Raw genomic sequence first — 17,715 nt, forward strand, 5'->3', positions numbered from 1 at the left:
CTGTATGTGCCCTGACCGAGGATCAAACCGGCAACCTCTGTGCTTCAGGATGATGCTCCAACCAACCAAGCTATCCGGCCAGGACTGTACATTAATTTTTTTTTTTTCTGAAGCTGGAAACAGGGAGAGACAGCCAGACAGACTCCCGCATGCGCCCGACCGGGAACCACCCGGCATGCCCACCAGGGGTGACGCTCTGCCCACCAGGGGGCGATGCTCTGCCCCTCCGGGTGTCGCTCTGCCGCAACCAGAGCCACTCTAGCGCCTGAGGCAGAGGCCAAGGAGCCATCCCCAGTGCCCGGGCCAACTTTGCTCCAATGGAGCCTTGGCTGCGGGAGGGGAAGAGAGAGACAGAGAGGAAGGAGGGGGAGGGTGGAGAAGCAAATGGGCGCTTCTCCTATGTGCCCTGGCTGGGAATCGAACCCGGGTCCCCCACACGCCAGGCCGACGCTCTACCGCTGAGCCAACCGGCCAGGGCTGTACATTAATTTTTTAAAGAACTTTAAATTTTTAAAAATCTTACAAAAAGGATTGATCTATATAGAAATATTTAATATAGGAAACAGCAAAGCACCTTTCATTAGGTAAAGGTCCCTATGACAGATATCAAATTATACTAATCAAATCTCCCTTTACCTAAAAAGAATTTCTTTTTAAATACAAAATAATAAACTTCACGTCCCCATCTTTTCCTGACAAATCAACAGCATCACTGAACTTGGGGATCACGATTAATTCAAGCAAAAGAATGACTGTGTTCTTCAAAAGAAAATAGCTAATACAAAGTTTTCTAGTTTAAAAATAGCACCGTTGAAGGACAGGAATACGTCTTTTAAGTACAAAGTTCCTAAACAAGTGATTCACCGAAATTCATGCAATGTAAACTCTGAGTGACAGACTTTTATGACTCCTATGATCTGGAGAGGGAAAAAGGAGAAAAGTAAAGAGACGAAGCAAAACAGTAACTTTGATGACTCCAGAGACAGACAGACACACACACACATGCGCCCTGACAGAGTATGCTCCTTGCTTCCGCCAGCGCGTCACCAGTCGGGGACCTCAACCACAAAGGGCGTATTCACGTCTATCTTGCCACTGTGGATGATGACGCAGTCAGCGAGTGGTCGGTCGTGCCCATCAGTGGCCTGGAGTTCTATGGAGTGGACGACTGTCTGGTGAGAGAAAAGCAGACCCACGGTTCACTTCTGACCAGCAAACATGGCAATCAAAAAGTGGAACCAACGCCGAATCTAAAAACCCAAGGGGAAAGGAAGTTTGTTTTTATTTTGTTTTTTATGATTATGAAACCATGCGAGATAACTATTGAAAACTTAGAACATTCAGGAAATTTATATATAATAGAATAAAGGTTAACTACTACCTTGCTAATTAGAGAATATGTATTTCCTCACTTCTTATCAGCATTTTCTGAAAAAAATTAGATATTTTTGTAGATACCTACCTCTAATAAAAGATATTTCCATTCACTTGTTACAACCCAATATAATAGTTAACTTGGGGTTTGAGTCCATTTCAACTCTACCTACAATAGGTCTAGGCATCATGAAATGGGCCAGAAAGCAGATTTGGAAGTGGGGCTAGTTCTGGGTTTGCCCATTTCAAAACTGACCCAAGCTATTAAGCTATAGGCTGAGTGTAATACTAATGTAACCCCCTCCCACAGTGGGGTACAGACTCCTCTCTCTGCCTTGGCAGATGTCACAGCTCTACGTTTCGTGTCACACTGAAGGAGGACCAGCCAAGGACTGGGCAGGTCGGCACCGGTGTTTCCCAGATGGGGTTAAGACAAAAGTAACAATAGTGTCTGAGTGCCTTGGACATGGTGTCAAATATTCCAATCTCTGGTTGACTTAGATCAATTTAAGATGAAAGGCCAGCATTCTTCTAATACTGTATATTTTTTAAATGGACTGTGCCTGCGCACACATGTACCTAAAGCAGTGACTACACATCTGAATGACCTGTGGCACTTTTTTAAAAATGCTTATTTGATGGTTAAAAATGGAAAATTTCATGTAACGTGTATTTTGCCACAATTTTTAAATGCTGACTTGTGGGCCCATCTCTGGAGGTTCTGCTTCTGTATAAAACACACACACACTTTTTTCCCCCCTGGAAAGTCTACAGTTTTTTGTTGTTGTTGTTTTTTAAGATTTGTATTTATTGATTTTTAGAGAAAGAGAGAAGACAGGGCAGAAGCTGGAAGCATCAACTTGTAGTAGTTGTTTCCTGTATGTGTCTTGATCGGGCAAGCCCAGGGTTTTGAACCGGCGTCCTCAGTGTCGCCGCCACAGGTCAGGCAAAAGTCTTCAGTTTTCATTAGTTTCTCAAAGAAGTTTATAATCCATAAAATGTTAAAAACTGTTCCTCTAAAACCAGGTGGCAGGTCTCCCAAGGATGCATACCAATGGATAGAAGAAAATTGTTGCTACAATTAGGGCAGTAATACATAAGATCTAGAGGACTAGAAGAAAAATCATGACCAGAAGAAAAAAACCTGGCCCTGGCCGGTAGGCTCAGTGGTAGAGCATCAACCCAGCATGTGGATGTCCCAGGTTTGATTCTTGGTCAGGGCACACAGGAGAAGCACCCATCTGCTTCCCTACTCCTTCCCGTCTCACTCCTCCCTCTCTCTCTCTCTCTTCCCCTCCTGCAGCCATGGCTTTATTGGAGCAAGTTGGCCCCAGGTGCTGAGAATGGCTCCGTGGCCTCTGCCTCAGGCACTAAGAAGAGTTCAGTTGCTGAGGAACAGAGCAATGCCCCAGATGGACAGAGCATCGCCCCCTAGTGGGCTTGCCGGATGAATCCCAGTTGGGGAGCATGTGGGAGTCTGTCTCTCTGCCTTCCCTCCTCTCACTGAATTAAGAAAAAAGAAAATCCAAGACTTGCACTCTTCAGTTTTCTTACAACTTAGCATGATATTACATTTAAAAAATACTCATTGAATGGATGAATGAATCAGTTTACACTTAAACTATTTACAACCTGGTTGGGCCCCAGTGAAAACCAGACTGATTTAACACATGCGTGCCCATGTTTAGCTCATTTCAAGAGCAAAGTTCAATAAGAGGCTTGAGGAGGGCTGGCATGTGTTATCATTGAAGAATAGATTGTTTTGAGGACAGTTGTAGTTCATGAGACTATAAGCATGGCCTTCATTGTGATGGGATGTGAAGTGATATAGTAAGTGATACGTAATTACCCTATTTCCCTCTCATCCCACTTGCTATTGAGAATTCTATCTCTGATGGCTCAGGTTGGGTACTTTGTTACCTTGTAAGGGACATTGTGAATCAGCCAGCTCATTTTCTGGTTGAGTAGAATCAGAATGGCAGACGGAAGTTGTGGGAAAATTGCAATGAGTGAGACTGGTTTATTTACATTTGGATAAGGGGGACAGAACTCACATGAAAACAAAACAAAATGAGATATAGAAGAAGACAGGGATGGTCCAGGGTTGGGTTGGGCAGACCTTACAATTGCCATTTCAAATGTTGAGAGAGCCACTCTGAGCAGTTGCTAAGGAGGAAAAACATGGATAGTGGAAAAGAATGAGGGTTTTATGAAGTGTTCCTATGGATTATGATTGGAAACCTTTGATACATATATATATTTTTTGTATTTTTCTGAAGTTGGAAATGGGGAGGCAGTCAGACAGACTCCCGCATGCACCTGACCAGGATCCACCCGGCACGCCCACCAGGGGGTGATGCTCTGCCCATCTGGGGCGTCACTCTATTGCAACCAGAGCCATTCTAGCGCCTGAGGCAGAGGCCATAGAGCCATCCTCAGTGCCTGGGCCAACTTTGCTCCAATGGAGCCTTGGCTGCAGGAGGGGAAGAGAAAGACAGAGAGGAAGGAGAGGGGGAGGGGTGGAGAAGCAGATGGGCACTTCTCCTGTGTGCCCTGGCCGGGAATCGAACCCGGGACTCCTGCACACCAGGCCGATGCTCTACCACTGAGCCAACCGGCCAGGGCCTGATATTTTTTGAGACATAAATTTCTCTTTAGTAATTTTGTTTACTGGACTGTGTGTCTTTAAAGGTGACATGTGTTTGGACTGGACTGCATGCAGCACTGGGGAATATATATTTGTGTGTGTGTGTGTGTGACAGAGACAGAGAGAGTGACAGATAGGGACAGAAAGACAGGAAGAGAGAGAGATGAAAAGCATCAATTCTTCATTACGGTACCTTAGTTGTTTATTGATTGCTTCCTCATATGTGCCTTGACCGGGAGGCTACAGCAGAGCAAGTGACACTTTGCTCAAGCCAGTGACCTTGGGCTCAAGCTGATGAGCTGTGCTCAAACCAGATGAGCCCGTGCTAAAGCCGGCAACCTTGGAGTCTCAAACCGGGGTCCTCTGCATCCCAGTCTGACGTTCTATGCACTGAGCCACCGCCTGGTCAGGCTACATTTTATTTTTAATTGTGGTAAAAAATCACATAATAAACTATTCACCATCTTATCCATTTTTAAGTACAATTCAGTAGTACTAAAGATATTCACATTGTAGTGCAACTAGTCTTCAGAACTTTTTCATCTTGCAAAACTGAAACTCTATAGCCATTGAACACGAACTCCCCATTTCCTCCTCCAGTACCCACTGGCAGCCACTCTTCTACTTCATGTTTCTATGTGTTGGACTTCTTTTGATACCTCATATAAGTGGAATCATACGGTCTTTTTATGACTAACTTATTTCACTTAACATAACATTCTCAAGTTTCATCTATGTTGTAGCATGTGACAGATTTCCTTCCTTTTTATGGTTGAACAATATTCCATTGTATGTACACACAGGGTTCTGGTTTCATTTAGTTTCATTAAAAAAGAGTTTCCATTTATAGCAAGTAGTGAAATAAATTAACTTAAGTACTCAACTTCTCCATATCAAATCCTCAGCTTCTGCCCCAGTGCTCCTCACAATTAAAATGCCATCTCATTTATAACTTATTCACCTTTGAACAGTCCAATCAGCGCATAATGATGGATCTTTAACAAGCGCATCTTAAGATTAAAGTAAATCATTGAAAGTACTCTCATTATAAATATAAAGCTTGGAATGAGGAAAATAATATATCAAGTTACCATTCCATCGATGACTTTTCCAAATACTACATGTTTGCCATCCAACCAGGTGGGCTTGGTCAGGGTGATAAAGAACTGAGAGCCATTGGTGTCAGGCCCGGCATTGGCCATGCTGACCCACCCAATGCCATAATGCTTCAGTCTGAAGTTCTCATCTGGAAATGTCTCACCATAAATGCTTACGCCTGGTGAAACAAAACAAGAAAGAGGAGAATCAGCAGATGTTATATGAAAGTAAATTCTGCAAAGGGAAACATAAGGTTTTAGTAGAATTGGCAAGTAGGACCCAGGAAGAGTGGGGAAAGGGGAAAAGATGGTAAAACATAAGGAGAAGTGAAGGACAGCGCAAAATTAACTTCTTAAAGAAGCATGGCCCCACGGACTGACACGGATACATCACCAACAAAAACCTTACACTTGACCCAAAATGGCAGGATAGCCTCTGGACTCAAACCAAGGACCAAACCCTGACCAAGTAGGTCAGTGATTTCACTGTGAAATTAGAAGCAACTGAAGGGCAGGATATCATCATAAAGCCGGATCGAAAGGTGGATGTGCCATCCTTGTGGCTCTGTCCTGAGCTTCAGGACACTTGTCCTGGGTCACTCCTACCTCAGCATCCAACCAGGGTGCACTAAGCACTTGATATACGTCCTTCGCTAACTCTCAGAACAACCTTATAGAATAGGTATTCCAATCCTGTTTTGCAATACAAAGCAGAGGCTACAAAACTTGAAAACAGCAGAACAGAACTCGACCATCTGGCTTTCTGACTAAAGCAGGTGCTCTTTCCTGCCTCAGCACTAAGAGCAAGAGCAGCCTGGAGTCATTAGACACGATGACGTCAGGCCTCGTCAAAATGCAGAGGGTGATGGCAATTGGGAACACCCAATGATCCAGCCTGAACGAGAGAATGCAAGGGAGGCACATGGGCTGGAGTTCTAGCAAAGCAGCAGGTAGAGCAGAACACATTTTCTACACAAACTACTGTATAGACCATGAGAAGTATATGCCCCATCCTCCAGCACCTGAGTGCCTGTCATACTCACACCCTCCCCTTCAGCAGAGCTTCTTATCCGTCCATTGCCAACCTGGAAATCCTGGCTCAGTTAGAAGGACCATATATCAACAGAGGCAAGCAATGCATAGACATATGTGGTGACCTGGCAGGAAAGCTCTGCCCACAGAGGGGTCGAGGCTGAGTTAAGCGGTCCACAAGGTCCTATCTCCAAAACTCAGAGAACTTGAACTCAGGACATGCGTGCACACACATGCATACACACACAGTCTGGACAGGGGAGGCAGAGAGAGAGAAATATAGAAAGGGAGTCACAGTAGAGCTCAGTCCCCATTCCTGCTGGGCCCAAGGGCAGGACAGGGGGATGTCAGTCCCGAGGGGATCAGTCCCCCAGTGGCTGGCTTTTCCAGGGAGACCCAGCTCTGCAGCAGCTGGGATTGCTCTCCTGCATGTCCTCACCAACCCCATTTACCAAGTGACCCGCTCCATGCTACACCCTTGCAGCATTTTTGCAAGGACTAAAAGTAATCTTCCTGAAGTGCCCAGCAAATCCAAGCACTTACTGGTAGTCATTTTGTTATAAATAAACCATTGCAATGAACATAAAATTAGCAATAGTGCTGGAAAAAGGCCTAGGTTTCTTTAAAAAGTTAGCAGTTTAATACTCACCCAAACTGCTATCTGCTAAATTAAAAATCTTAAACCTGAAATAACTTTAAATGCTGTGTAGTTATATATACCATGTGTGTTCGGGGAAAGAACTCACTACATTTCTGGGGGAAAATAGTCCAAGGAGCTAGGTCACTGGACTTCTCGATAAGAAACAACAAGCTTAAGGAAGTCTGAAATGCTATGAAGTTAATTATTTGTACTTTATAGAACTCTAACATTGTTGATAAAAATTAATTTATAATTTTGACAACTCATCTATTATTATTATAAAAAGTTGACAAAATGAAATCATTTTGAAAGAAGGGGATAAATTCACATAGAATCGTGCCATCTAAATACATATTTCACCATTCTAGAATGATGCCCCCGACCTCCCCCACCAACATTTAATTTGCAGCTAGCTGCCACCCCCCTGAACACACAGTGTTATTCTGCCTTTTCTTCCTGTGGCAGACATCTTTCTGTCCAGCTGCATAGTAGTCATTTAGCATGTTAATAAGTGCAAAAGAATCCACTGAAAGAATGTATTTCCACTCTGGAACCATAATGAACACCAAAGTAATACTCTTTAAAGTTAGGAAGACTCATTCATTTATATCTATCAAGATTTGGCCCCAAAACTCTATCCTTCCTAAATAATTAGTTTGATGGTCTTTATGACTTTGTTCTTTAAATCTGGGAACTCAATCACCTGGGGAAATTTTAGGTTTCTGTTTAAGCGGGAAAGGGAAAATGCAAAAGACAACATTACCGCCAGTGCCATCTCCGTTGGTGAAGTCTCCTCCTTGAATCATGAAATCTTTGATGACACGATGAAATCTGCTTCCTTTATATCCATATCCTTTCTAAAGAGATTATGTCAATTGAATATACAAGCAGATATAACCCATACTGAAAGATAAACCCCAGTGTTTATCTGGAAATGACAAAATGAGAAAATTATGCAAAATACCTACAGAACTTGATTAGGTTCCTGCAATGATTTACTGTTAGAAATGTATTATTAATGGATCAAATCAATAAATAAGTAAAAAAACCCACAAACTATGAAAGTAAAGTACTCATGTAAATAAGTACAAAGAGAGCAATTTGCATTTTTTAAAAATTTTTTTAAATTTATTATTTTTTTAGAGAGGAGAGGGAGAGACAGAGAGAGAGAGAGAGAGAGAGAGAGAGAGAGAGGAGAGACAGAGAGAGAGAAGGGGGAGGAGCTGGAAGCATCAACTCCCATATGTGCCTTGACCAGGCAAGCCTAGGGTTTCGAACCGGCGACCTCAGCATTTCCAGGTCGACGCTTTATCCACTGCGCCACCACAGGTCAGGCTGCATTTTCACTTGCTGATTTGTTTTCTCTCAATCTCTAAAAGCCTAAGGACACTGACTGCCTGAAGAATACATATTTTTTAAAAAGTGAAATAAAATATTATAAGATACCTCAAGTTCATCTGACCTACTAATTTAATACTTTCTTCCCAGGAGACATCTTTTTCTTGGCTTAAAGGAGGGAAATCCAATTTCTGTACAAAGGAAATAAAGCTGAGACCTACCTCTCCTGTTGCCAAAGCGACAAAGTTTTCTACAGTCTTGGGCACAACTTTTCCAAAAAGGCCAATCACAATTCTGCCAACATCTTTGTCACCAATCCTCACATCAAAGAAAACCTGCATGTTGTTGAAAGAGTGGAAGGTCACATAGAAAAGCCACATATTCAAGGTAAGTGAAAATTAAAATCTGCGCATCAGTCCACATATGAAAGTCCTGCCCACCAGTATTTTTTTATCTTATTTTTATTAATTTTAATGCAGTGACATTGATAAATCAGGGTACATATGTTCAGAGAAAACATCTCCCGGTTATTTTGACATTTGATTATGTTGCATACCCCTCACCCAAAGTCAAATTGTCTTCCGTCACCTTCTGTCTGGTTTTCTTTTCATAACCCTCCCCCCCACCAGTATTTTTAATAGGGGACATGAAGGAGCATGATAAAAGTTAAAGAAACTCTAATTCCAGTTTGTGGGTGCCTTTCCCTTGCAAATATTCATTCAACAATCATTTATTGAGCACCACCTATGGGCCTGACACTGTGGTAGGTACTGGGTTTAAAACTGAGTCCATACTGTCAGAGTTGGCCAGTGAAGTCTTCAAGAATCCTACGTCCCCACAACCCCCAGACAAGCACCGCTACTTCTGTTTCCCAGTCTGTGGATGAAGGTTAGTGGACACTGTTTCTCTTCTGAAAGATGGAAACATCATGTGCTCTCATCTTGGCAAAAGAAAAAAAATGGTGAGAAGATAAAGAAGCTGGCCATCCAGATTTATTTAAATTTTTATTGTGTAACTTCAAACAGTGCCACATTCCCAGTGAGTTCTCAGTAAGCGTCTGCTGTCAAGGGGACTGACTACAAAAGACATGGGAGTGTGCAGCGGTCCTCCAGAGGCCTGCCACTCACTGCCAAGAGCGGTAAGGCGCCAGGTCTCCAGCTCCGTCCCAAGTACAGCGAGCGTTCCCCGCGGGTCCTAACAAAACCGTTTACCCTGAAAACTTAGACACTGAGTCCAGTCATCATGTGACACAAGGAGAATGTGTTCTTTTTCTGTCCCAACGATGTAGAACAGAAGGAAAAGAGACATCTCCAGAAGTGAGTGTGTTGCTTTTATGCAGGTGAACTTTAAAAGTTCTCTTGGACTTTTTTGCTTTTAACTTTTCATCTACAATGAAATTATATACATTTTGCTTCACAACTCACTCTGTGATGATGATTCTGAGACAGAGCGTTTGAAAAGGCCATGGAGTCGAAGGGCGTTCTGTCAGCGAGTTTAAATGATATGAACCAATTTAATGTTTGAACGAGTAAAGAAAAATGCCATTCATAGAGATGGCTTTAAAAAATATAGGGGTTGTCAGAGAAAAAAGATATCTTACAGTTTAGAAAAATCATGAAGTAAAGACTGTCAACCTTCAGTTCGAGACAAGAGCTTCTGCCAATACATCAGTACGCCTGTCACGGGATGATGTGACATTTAGTGTTCCGTGTGATGTTTTACAATTTTTACATGGCCAGAGCAGCAAAAACCATATTATTATGTACACAGTAGAACTCTATAGAATGCAGAAAAGACTGGGAGATGAGACGGTGCCATAAAATGTGCTGTAAATGGTGCCGTAGACGGGGCCATAGAGGGGGCTGTGGGCAGGACCACAGAGGAGAGCAATGCAACATGGCCGCACTGATGCAGACAAGCCTGGCTCCGCAGAGCCCGTGGTGAGGAGAAGCCATTCTCCAAAGGGATTACCACACAAGGAGTAAATTCTGTCGCAGGCAAAAATCAAGCAACACCAGGAAAAGAATCAGGGATGTAATTTTAAAGAAACACTGCATAAGATACTAGAGAAGCTTGCCAGACTTTTGAAACAAAGAAGAGCAAAGAAATCCAGTGTATGTTCAGAAAGCAAAGAGAATACAATCCAGGAAGCATGAGAAACTGAAGAGAAGTGCCTCTCACCCAGCATAACTCAATACAAATCTTATTTTCTGACATGTGGCCTAGCACACATATGAATGCAATCCCCCCCATGGCCATATCCTTTGACTTCATGAGTGACAGAGAGCAAGAAAATATAGCAGAGTTTTTCCTAACTCTAATGGAAATGGTAAAAATCTGATTTCTTCATTTTTTTCCTTTTGTTTAGTTTTAAAATTTTATTAACAGGGTGATATTGATCAATAAGAGCACATAGGTTTCAAGTAAACATTTCTATAGCATTTGAACTGTTGATTGTGTTGTATGTTAAAAATCCTATTTAGTCAACAAGTATTGATCAAAGACCTGTGTAAAAGGCAACGTGAAGTGACAAGCTACACAGGAGAATTCCCGTCCTAAGGTCGCTTAAATCAAGCGATGGGATGAGTAAAGGAACAACCACAGTACAAGGCAGCATGTGACAGCACCAAGGTCTCGATCCCCAGGCTGGGGGTGGCAGACGGGCGGCGGGAAGGCAGCCTGGAGAAGGTGCACGTGATGGGAGCGGCCTCCCGGGACCAGAACGGGCCCAAGCCCCACCTGGCAGAGTTCTTCCTGCAACCAAAGCACCAAGGCTGGAAGTGAGGTCTGTGTGCAGAGAACTAGCCCAGCCCTTCGACCGCCCATACTGCTGGCGAGGCAGACCCTCACCAGTTCCAGAAGGCAGAAGAAGGTTCTGGGGGGCAACAGAGAGAAGGTCGAGAACAGGCCGCAAAGGAGACTTTGGGAATATTACTCAAGTGGGGGTGGGGTGTGGCAGGGGGAGGGGAATCTGGAATCTGGGGCTCTTGACCCTTTGGAGAATGAGGCACTATGGCCTGCACTGGGGCGGTGGCGGGGGGAATGTAAAGATGGGGTGGGGGAGGCTGGAGGAGGAGGGGAGGAAGAAGAAAAACATGGTCAGTCAGTGGTGTCTCACTGTGCTTTTCCTGCATATCTTATATAATTAGTTCTCACCATACCCTTGCTGGGAGAGGCAGGTACTTCATTCTCACCAGTTTGCAAAGGAGAAAAGTGAGGATTAGGGATGTTAAGTCATTTCCCAAGATTCCCCAACCAGGAATGTGAAAACCCAAATTTCAGTCCAAGGCTGCGTCCAGTTAGACTGTAATGTATCGTTAACAAGGCTCTCTCAATCTAGGGAGGAAACCCCTGAGGGGTAGCAACAAGCATTTGTAGATTCCCAGCGCCTAGCACACTGTCACCTCAAATATAGGCTCAAAAAATGCTAAATAGCCCCATGCCAGGTGATAATGAGAACCAGGGCTCACACACACTTAGCCAGAGTGAGGGTGAGTCCCATGTGGCTGCCAGGTAAACTCTTCATGCCCTGAGATCATCTCTGATTCTGCTGTGTGTCCTTGGGAACAGGCTCTGTGCCTGACAAGGGGTAGGGACTATAAAGTCCCTTCTCATATGGAGCATACAGTCCCACATATACCAGTACTGTCATATAATGGAAAATCGGGTCTTATGACACAACGAGTACGGATACAATAGGGTTAGAACTGATGCTTATCTATGGGGAACAGGGCAGGTGTCCTGGAAAAGTTGGTACTTAGGTCCCATGTTGCACTTCAGGAATGGGCACCTCCCGTTACCTCTTTTATCCCCCCTCGGATAAAAGGAGCTGCCCTTGAAGTGATTTGAAATTACGGGGCACTGGAGGCAGGGAGAGGGTGGAGCAGAGTGAAGAGGCTCCGAGTAGCCTGAGCCACACCACCGTAGGGTTAATCCTGCTTCCATTGCCAAAGGAAAGTGAGCTGTAACGTCAAGGAAAGCCAGCTCCACCACCACCTGACCGTGGGCTCTCGGGCAAGTCAGTTAAGCTCTGAGCTCCTGTTCTCCCATCCCTGTAAAACAGGAGATTCCCTTCCGGTCTGCACTGCTGCTGAGGGATTAAAAACACAAAAAACACTAACAACTGACCCCTTAAGTCAGGAACTTAAATCCGAGCTAAGCATTTTACCTGCTTTATCACATCTGGTATTATTCCCATCTCCATTTTACAAAGAAGAAATCAGAGCCTCAGACATCAGAAAACTTGCCCAAGATCACCTAGCCTTAGGCTCATGGCCACTCCATGCTGTAGAAAGTGCCAGTGAGCGGTGTCAAGAACACAGCCGGAAAGGTGGCAGCATTTCTTTCTACTCTGTAGGTGCCTGACTACACAGAACCCACGGCTCTGCAGAAAACGCAAGGCTGCAAATGCCAATCCAGTGGCTGTTGACACCAATGAGCCAGAGCGGAGCTGAGCTCTCTGCCTAAGCAGGAGGCGGAGCCAGTGGCCTGGCAGCAGGATTCATGGACAAGGAGAGTGCCATTCAAGGGCCCAGCAGGGACAGCACCTCACATCTCATTTACAGATTCCTATTTTTAGAAATCAGATGAAAAGGAAAGGAAGGCTAGGGTAAAACAAAACAGAATAAACAAACAAACAAACAAAAAATCAGAGCAGTGGCCAATTAATCTACTTTTCCAAACTCAGAGAAATCAGTTTCAATGTCTCCATTTTCCAATAGATTTTGTTGTTTAAAAAAGTTACTGAAAAGGTAATTAATTCTGGAGAAGACTTGCCTATGTAATCCTAGAGCAGAGCACATGGAAACTCGCTCAGTGACAGCATCTTCACCTCCTCCCCTCTGGGTGCCACCAGCTTCCTTCTCTCCTGGCTCCCCCCTCTCCTAGAGGTTCCCAGCCCAGGTGGCACACCCCCAGACGTGGTGATCGACTTGCCCTGGTTAAGCTTGTTTCCAAACATTGCAGGGGACATTCTCGCACTAAGAAATTTGTCATTGTTTACCTGAAATTCACATCTAACTAGGCCTCCTGTATTTTATCTAGCAACCCTAATTGTTTTCTTTTTTTTTTTTTTTTTTTTTTTTTTTTTTTTTTGTATTTTTCTGAAGCTGGAAACGGGGAGAGACAGACAGACTCCCGCATGCGCCCAACCGGGATCCACCCTGCACGCCCACCAGGGGCGAGGCTCTGCCTACCAGGGGGCGATGCTCTGCCCCTCCACGACCAGAGCCATTCTAGCGCCTGGGGCAGAGGCCAAGGAGCCATCCCCAGCGCCCGGGCCATCTTTGCTCCAATAGAGCCTCAGCTGTGGGAAGGGAAGAGAGAGACAGAGAGGAAGGAGGGGGGGTGGGGGTGGAGAAGCAGATGGGCGCTTCCCCTATGTGCCCTGGCCGGGAATCGAACCCGGGTCCCCCGCACGCCAGGCCGACGCTCTACCGCTGAGCCAACCGGCCAGGGCCCCTAATTGTTTTCTAAACAGTCAGTAAGTCTTGTTATTCCTCCAAAATCTATTCCAAGTCCCGTCCTTGCTCCCCATTTCCGCAATTACCACCCTAATCCAAGCCCCCACCATCTGAACACTGGCATGGGGCCCAAAATGACCTCCTCGTTCTCTCTCCACTGACTGAGCAGAGAAACTGTTTAAAAGCATATATGAGATCCTATCAAACCTGTGCTTAAAACCCTTTGACAGCTCTACGTGCACTTAGAATAGGATCTCAAATGATAAGAGTAATTGCCTCGAAACCCACATTCTGGCGACATCTGGGCCCTGTATGATCTGGAGTCTGGAGGCCTTTGCATATGCACTAAGTTTGCCTCCCTAAATTTTGGCCAGACTGTTTTTTTCTTATCTTCCAGGTATTTTTAAATGTTACCCAATCTATATTAGGCTTTATTTCCTTCATCTTTTCATAATTTCGTGAATTATATGTTAATGGCTGTATCTACCCTAAGAGACTGAAAGAAGACCTCTCCCCCTCCTTCAGCTCTGTGTCCTGCACAAGCCATTTCCCAAAGTTAGATAAGCCGAATAGATCTAGAGGCTGGGAGCGGAATCAGTGCTCAAAACAGTCAGGGTTACCTCACACAGGCAGCTTCCCGTGGCCTCTGGGTTCATTCAGGCTACATCAGGTGTTGGGCTGAACCTCCCGGTCCCAACCATTCTGACCCCCCCCCCCCCCCAGGTGGAGTCTGTGGTAGATTTAAGCACTCTTCTGTTTCCACAGTACCATCTCCACAGTCCAACCTTGGACTGGTTATTCAGACCACTTGCAGCTGCCCCTCCTTCCAGATTCTGAGACAATACCACCGGTAAGTTTTTCTAGCTGTGGTAATTAAATAACCAAATCATTCCCTCCCTCCCCCCTCCACTGTCTCTCCCTGCACCCTGTCATTATCTTCTAACCTTGACTAAATATGCAGGAAAAAGAACTGAAGTCGTAAGGAAGGTCCATGGCAGATTTCCCTCTCTAGTTGAAATAAAAAGGCTGGCCTTACTACAGGTGCCTGCCGCCAGACCTTCCCAAGCCCGGGGTCTGTCCACCAGCCTCTGACGTCTATAAAAACGCACCTCTCCCTCTCTCCCGCGCAGGGGAGGACCAGGTTCCTAAACAGAGGACAGCCTCTCCGTGGGCACGGCTTGTGACGCCTGCTGGACACCACCCGGGCAGGGGCTGGACCTGGGCCCTTCCACGCTGGGTGACATCCGCAGCGGGCGGCCCAGCTCCAACCCCTGGGCTCGGAGCGTGTTTCCTCCACGTATCCCTGTCCCTCCCACATTCTTCCTGCTTCTGTTCCACAGTCCCCGCCACGATGAAGGAAGTACTCAGGCTGTCTCCTTCCTGGAGAAGGGGCCCACCGGGTCTGGAAGCTGACCCTAACCCTGGGGCGGGACCACTCACCTGGGAGATTAAGTTCAAAGGGCAGGCAGGCTGGGATTTAGACTAGTGCCCCCACCCCCGTCATTCCGCAGAGCGCCACCCCCAGCCCACCGTGGTGCGGGCCATCCCCTCTCTCCGGCCCTGCGGCTGCCTCCCATTCTCTGCCTCCGTCCTTGCTAAACCCCAAAGGTCCCCCGGGCCCCCGAACTACCCATCCCTCAGGCCGGCAGGACGGGAAGTCGTAGCCCCTCGTTCTGTCACCTTGGCCGTCACTGAGGGGCCCCGCTTGCGGACGCCGGAGGCCCCCGCAGAAAGCACGAGCGTGCCAAGCACCAGGCAAAGCCCCAGAGGCAGCCGCAGCCGGGAACCTGAGCCCATGGTGAACGGCGGCGGCGGCGGTGGCGGCGGCGGCGGCAGGCTGGGGTGTTGCTGCAGGAGCGGCAGGACCTTCAGCGGCTGCGGCTGCGCCTGCGCACTCCCGACGGTGGGGGTTGCGGAGGGATGGGGATGGGGCGGTCCGGCCGGGCCGGAACCTGGGGCGTGCTCCTCCCAAGTTTGGATCAGTGACCGAACTGGGGACTTACAGAGGCTCGCTGCGGGGGGTGCAGCTCGGTTTGCGCCGCCTGCGGCGGGAGCGAGCCCGGGCTGCTTGTCTGCGGGGCCCCGATGGGCAGGCTTGGCCCGAGGCCAGGAGCTCAGGGATGCGCTCAGGGCCTGAGCCTCAGGCATCTTCAGGAGCTTACCTCGTCGGCGCATGTCACTCCCATCAGAAAATGGAGGGTTCTCCTGGCTCTGGGTCTGTTCAGAGTGGCAATATGCATGAGGGTGAGAAGGGGACTCTGCAGACGTGTCCCCATCGGTGGCCTCAGCTGCCTTCGGAGTAGCCTCCGCTGCAGCTGCCAGGCTCCAGTGCCGCATCAGAGCCATTGGCGGAGTTTAGACGGCGCTCAGAACCCCTAGACGGTTGACTCGATTACATATGACGAATGATCTCTCTTTGTGATGATTTTATTTGGGGAAATAATTTTTTACAAATTTAAGAATGTTTAGAAAGATTATGTAAATGCTATGGGGAAATGGCCATTATATTTTTAAGTGGAAAACACAGGTTGCAAAATCACAGACATTCTGATCTCAACTCTGAAAATAAAGGATTTTTTTTTTAATGGAAAGAAATGCACCAAAACATTTACGGTAGCTATGATGATAGAACTATGGACATTTGTTTTCTTTGTAATTTTCTGATTTCCCAGATATTCTACATTTAGCATGTATCTCATACTCAAGAATATGTTATTTTAATACATGGTGCTTTTTGTATTAAGATTTCAAGAGAACTTTTAAAATCTTAGGATAATAGCTACAAAAGTAACTGCAAATTAGTAGCAGTATTTTCTTGGTTTTCTTAGGAGCTGGTGTCATGACTTTCAAGCCAAGATTTTCCTCAGGTAAGCAGATAGGATTCCTAAGTGTAACTAAGAATAAATCTAAAATTATGTTGGAACCATTATATACAAAAGAAGTAACCTCAACTTTTGAGGGGTGGACAGACACTTCTTAATGATTTTGGTAATTAGTTCCACGAAGGCCCAAACGTCTATCTTCATCACCCTCAACCCCAAAAGAGAAAGAATCCCCCTGTAGTAGCAAGTTAAGGGTATCAAAGCACTTATCCCACTGATTGATTCTATGTATTTACCTGTATTCATTATTGTAATTGTTTTTGTCTGTATCCTATCAGAATGCAAGTGTCACCAGAGCAGGGAGCACGTCTGTATTTATGCATTAAGTAAAAAATTATGCTTTTAATAACCCAGATATAGTAAAATGCCTGATATATAGTGATTTCTAGATAAATATTTCTTGAATGAGTGTCTAATTTTTAAAAAAATTTTTATTGGGAATATTGATGAAAGTGTACAAAATGTAAATGTACATATCAGTGAATTATCACAAACACAACTAGGACCCCCTCCCTTAAGAAATGAAATATTTCTTTAGAAACTTCTCTTGTACCTATTCCCAATTACTAACACTTTCTTCTCCCCCAATTAACCAGTCATGACTTCTTACACTATGGTTTAGTTTTAACTTTTATGAATAGAATCTTATAGTATGCTATATTCTTTTGCTCAAATTTATGTTTGTGAAATTCATGTTTGTGTGTATGTGAGAGAGAGTAACTCTTCTGGTGCATCAATTTTTTTTCCATATGAATATCCAGTCACCCCAGCACAATCATCTTTCTGCATGGTTCTGTACTGCTGCTTCTTTTGTGGAAAAAGTGTCCATACATGTGTGGGTCTGTGGAACCTCTATTCTGTATCACTGACTTATTTATCTGTCTTTGTGTCGACACCACATTGTCTTAATGAAAATAGCTTTATAATCAGTCTTCATATTTAGTGGTACAGGTCCTGTCACTTTGTTCAACAGATCTTTGTCTGGTTTTGATCTTCTGTATAAACTTGAGAATCAGCTTGTCAATTTCCATAAACTGGGATTTTGATTGGGATTGCATTATATCTATAGATTATTGGAAAGACAGCATATTTGCAATCCTCAGTCTTCCAATTCATGAGCATGGCATATTCCTCCATTTATTTAGATCTTTAAGTTTATTCAAAATGTTATAGTTGTCTGCCTAGAGGTCTTACACATATTTTGTTTCAAGATGTTTGCTTTTTCTATGCTTTGATGAATTAT

The 17,715-nt window shown here is 45.1% G+C and overlaps 1 protein-coding gene across 1 annotated transcript; it reads right to left on the reverse strand.

Moving 5' to 3' along the window:
• Window positions 1–114: 114 nt before the first annotated feature.
• PPIC (peptidylprolyl isomerase C) lies at window positions 115–15,486 on the reverse strand. The gene is made up of 5 exons (XM_066382100.1): window positions 15,271–15,486; window positions 8,350–8,463; window positions 7,554–7,647; window positions 5,113–5,297; window positions 115–1,172 (listed from the first exon to the last, which is right to left on the reverse strand). Exons 1-5 carry the CDS (start codon window positions 15,385–15,387, stop codon window positions 1,044–1,046), a joined length of 639 nt encoding a protein of 212 aa, XP_066238197.1. The 5' UTR covers window positions 15,388–15,486; the 3' UTR covers window positions 115–1,043.
• Window positions 15,487–17,715: the final 2,229 nt, after the last annotated feature.

This window comes from Saccopteryx leptura, chromosome 4 (genome assembly GCF_036850995.1).
Source record: "Saccopteryx leptura isolate mSacLep1 chromosome 4, mSacLep1_pri_phased_curated, whole genome shotgun sequence".
NCBI classification, from domain to species: Eukaryota; Metazoa; Chordata; class Mammalia; order Chiroptera; family Emballonuridae; genus Saccopteryx; species Saccopteryx leptura.

Coding starts and splice junctions, on each gene's coding strand:
- PPIC (XM_066382100.1), bottom strand. CDS start 15,387: ATGGGCTCAGGTTCCCGGCTGCGGCTGCCTCTGGGGCTTTGCCTGGTG. Junction 8,464..15,270: donor GCCCCTCAGTGACGGCCAAG/GTGACAGAACGA, acceptor AACAACATGCAG/GTTTTCTTTGATGTGAGGAT. Junction 1,173..5,112: donor GAAAAGTCATCGATGGAATG/GTAACTTGATAT, acceptor TTCTCTCACCAG/ACAGTCGTCCACTCCATAGA.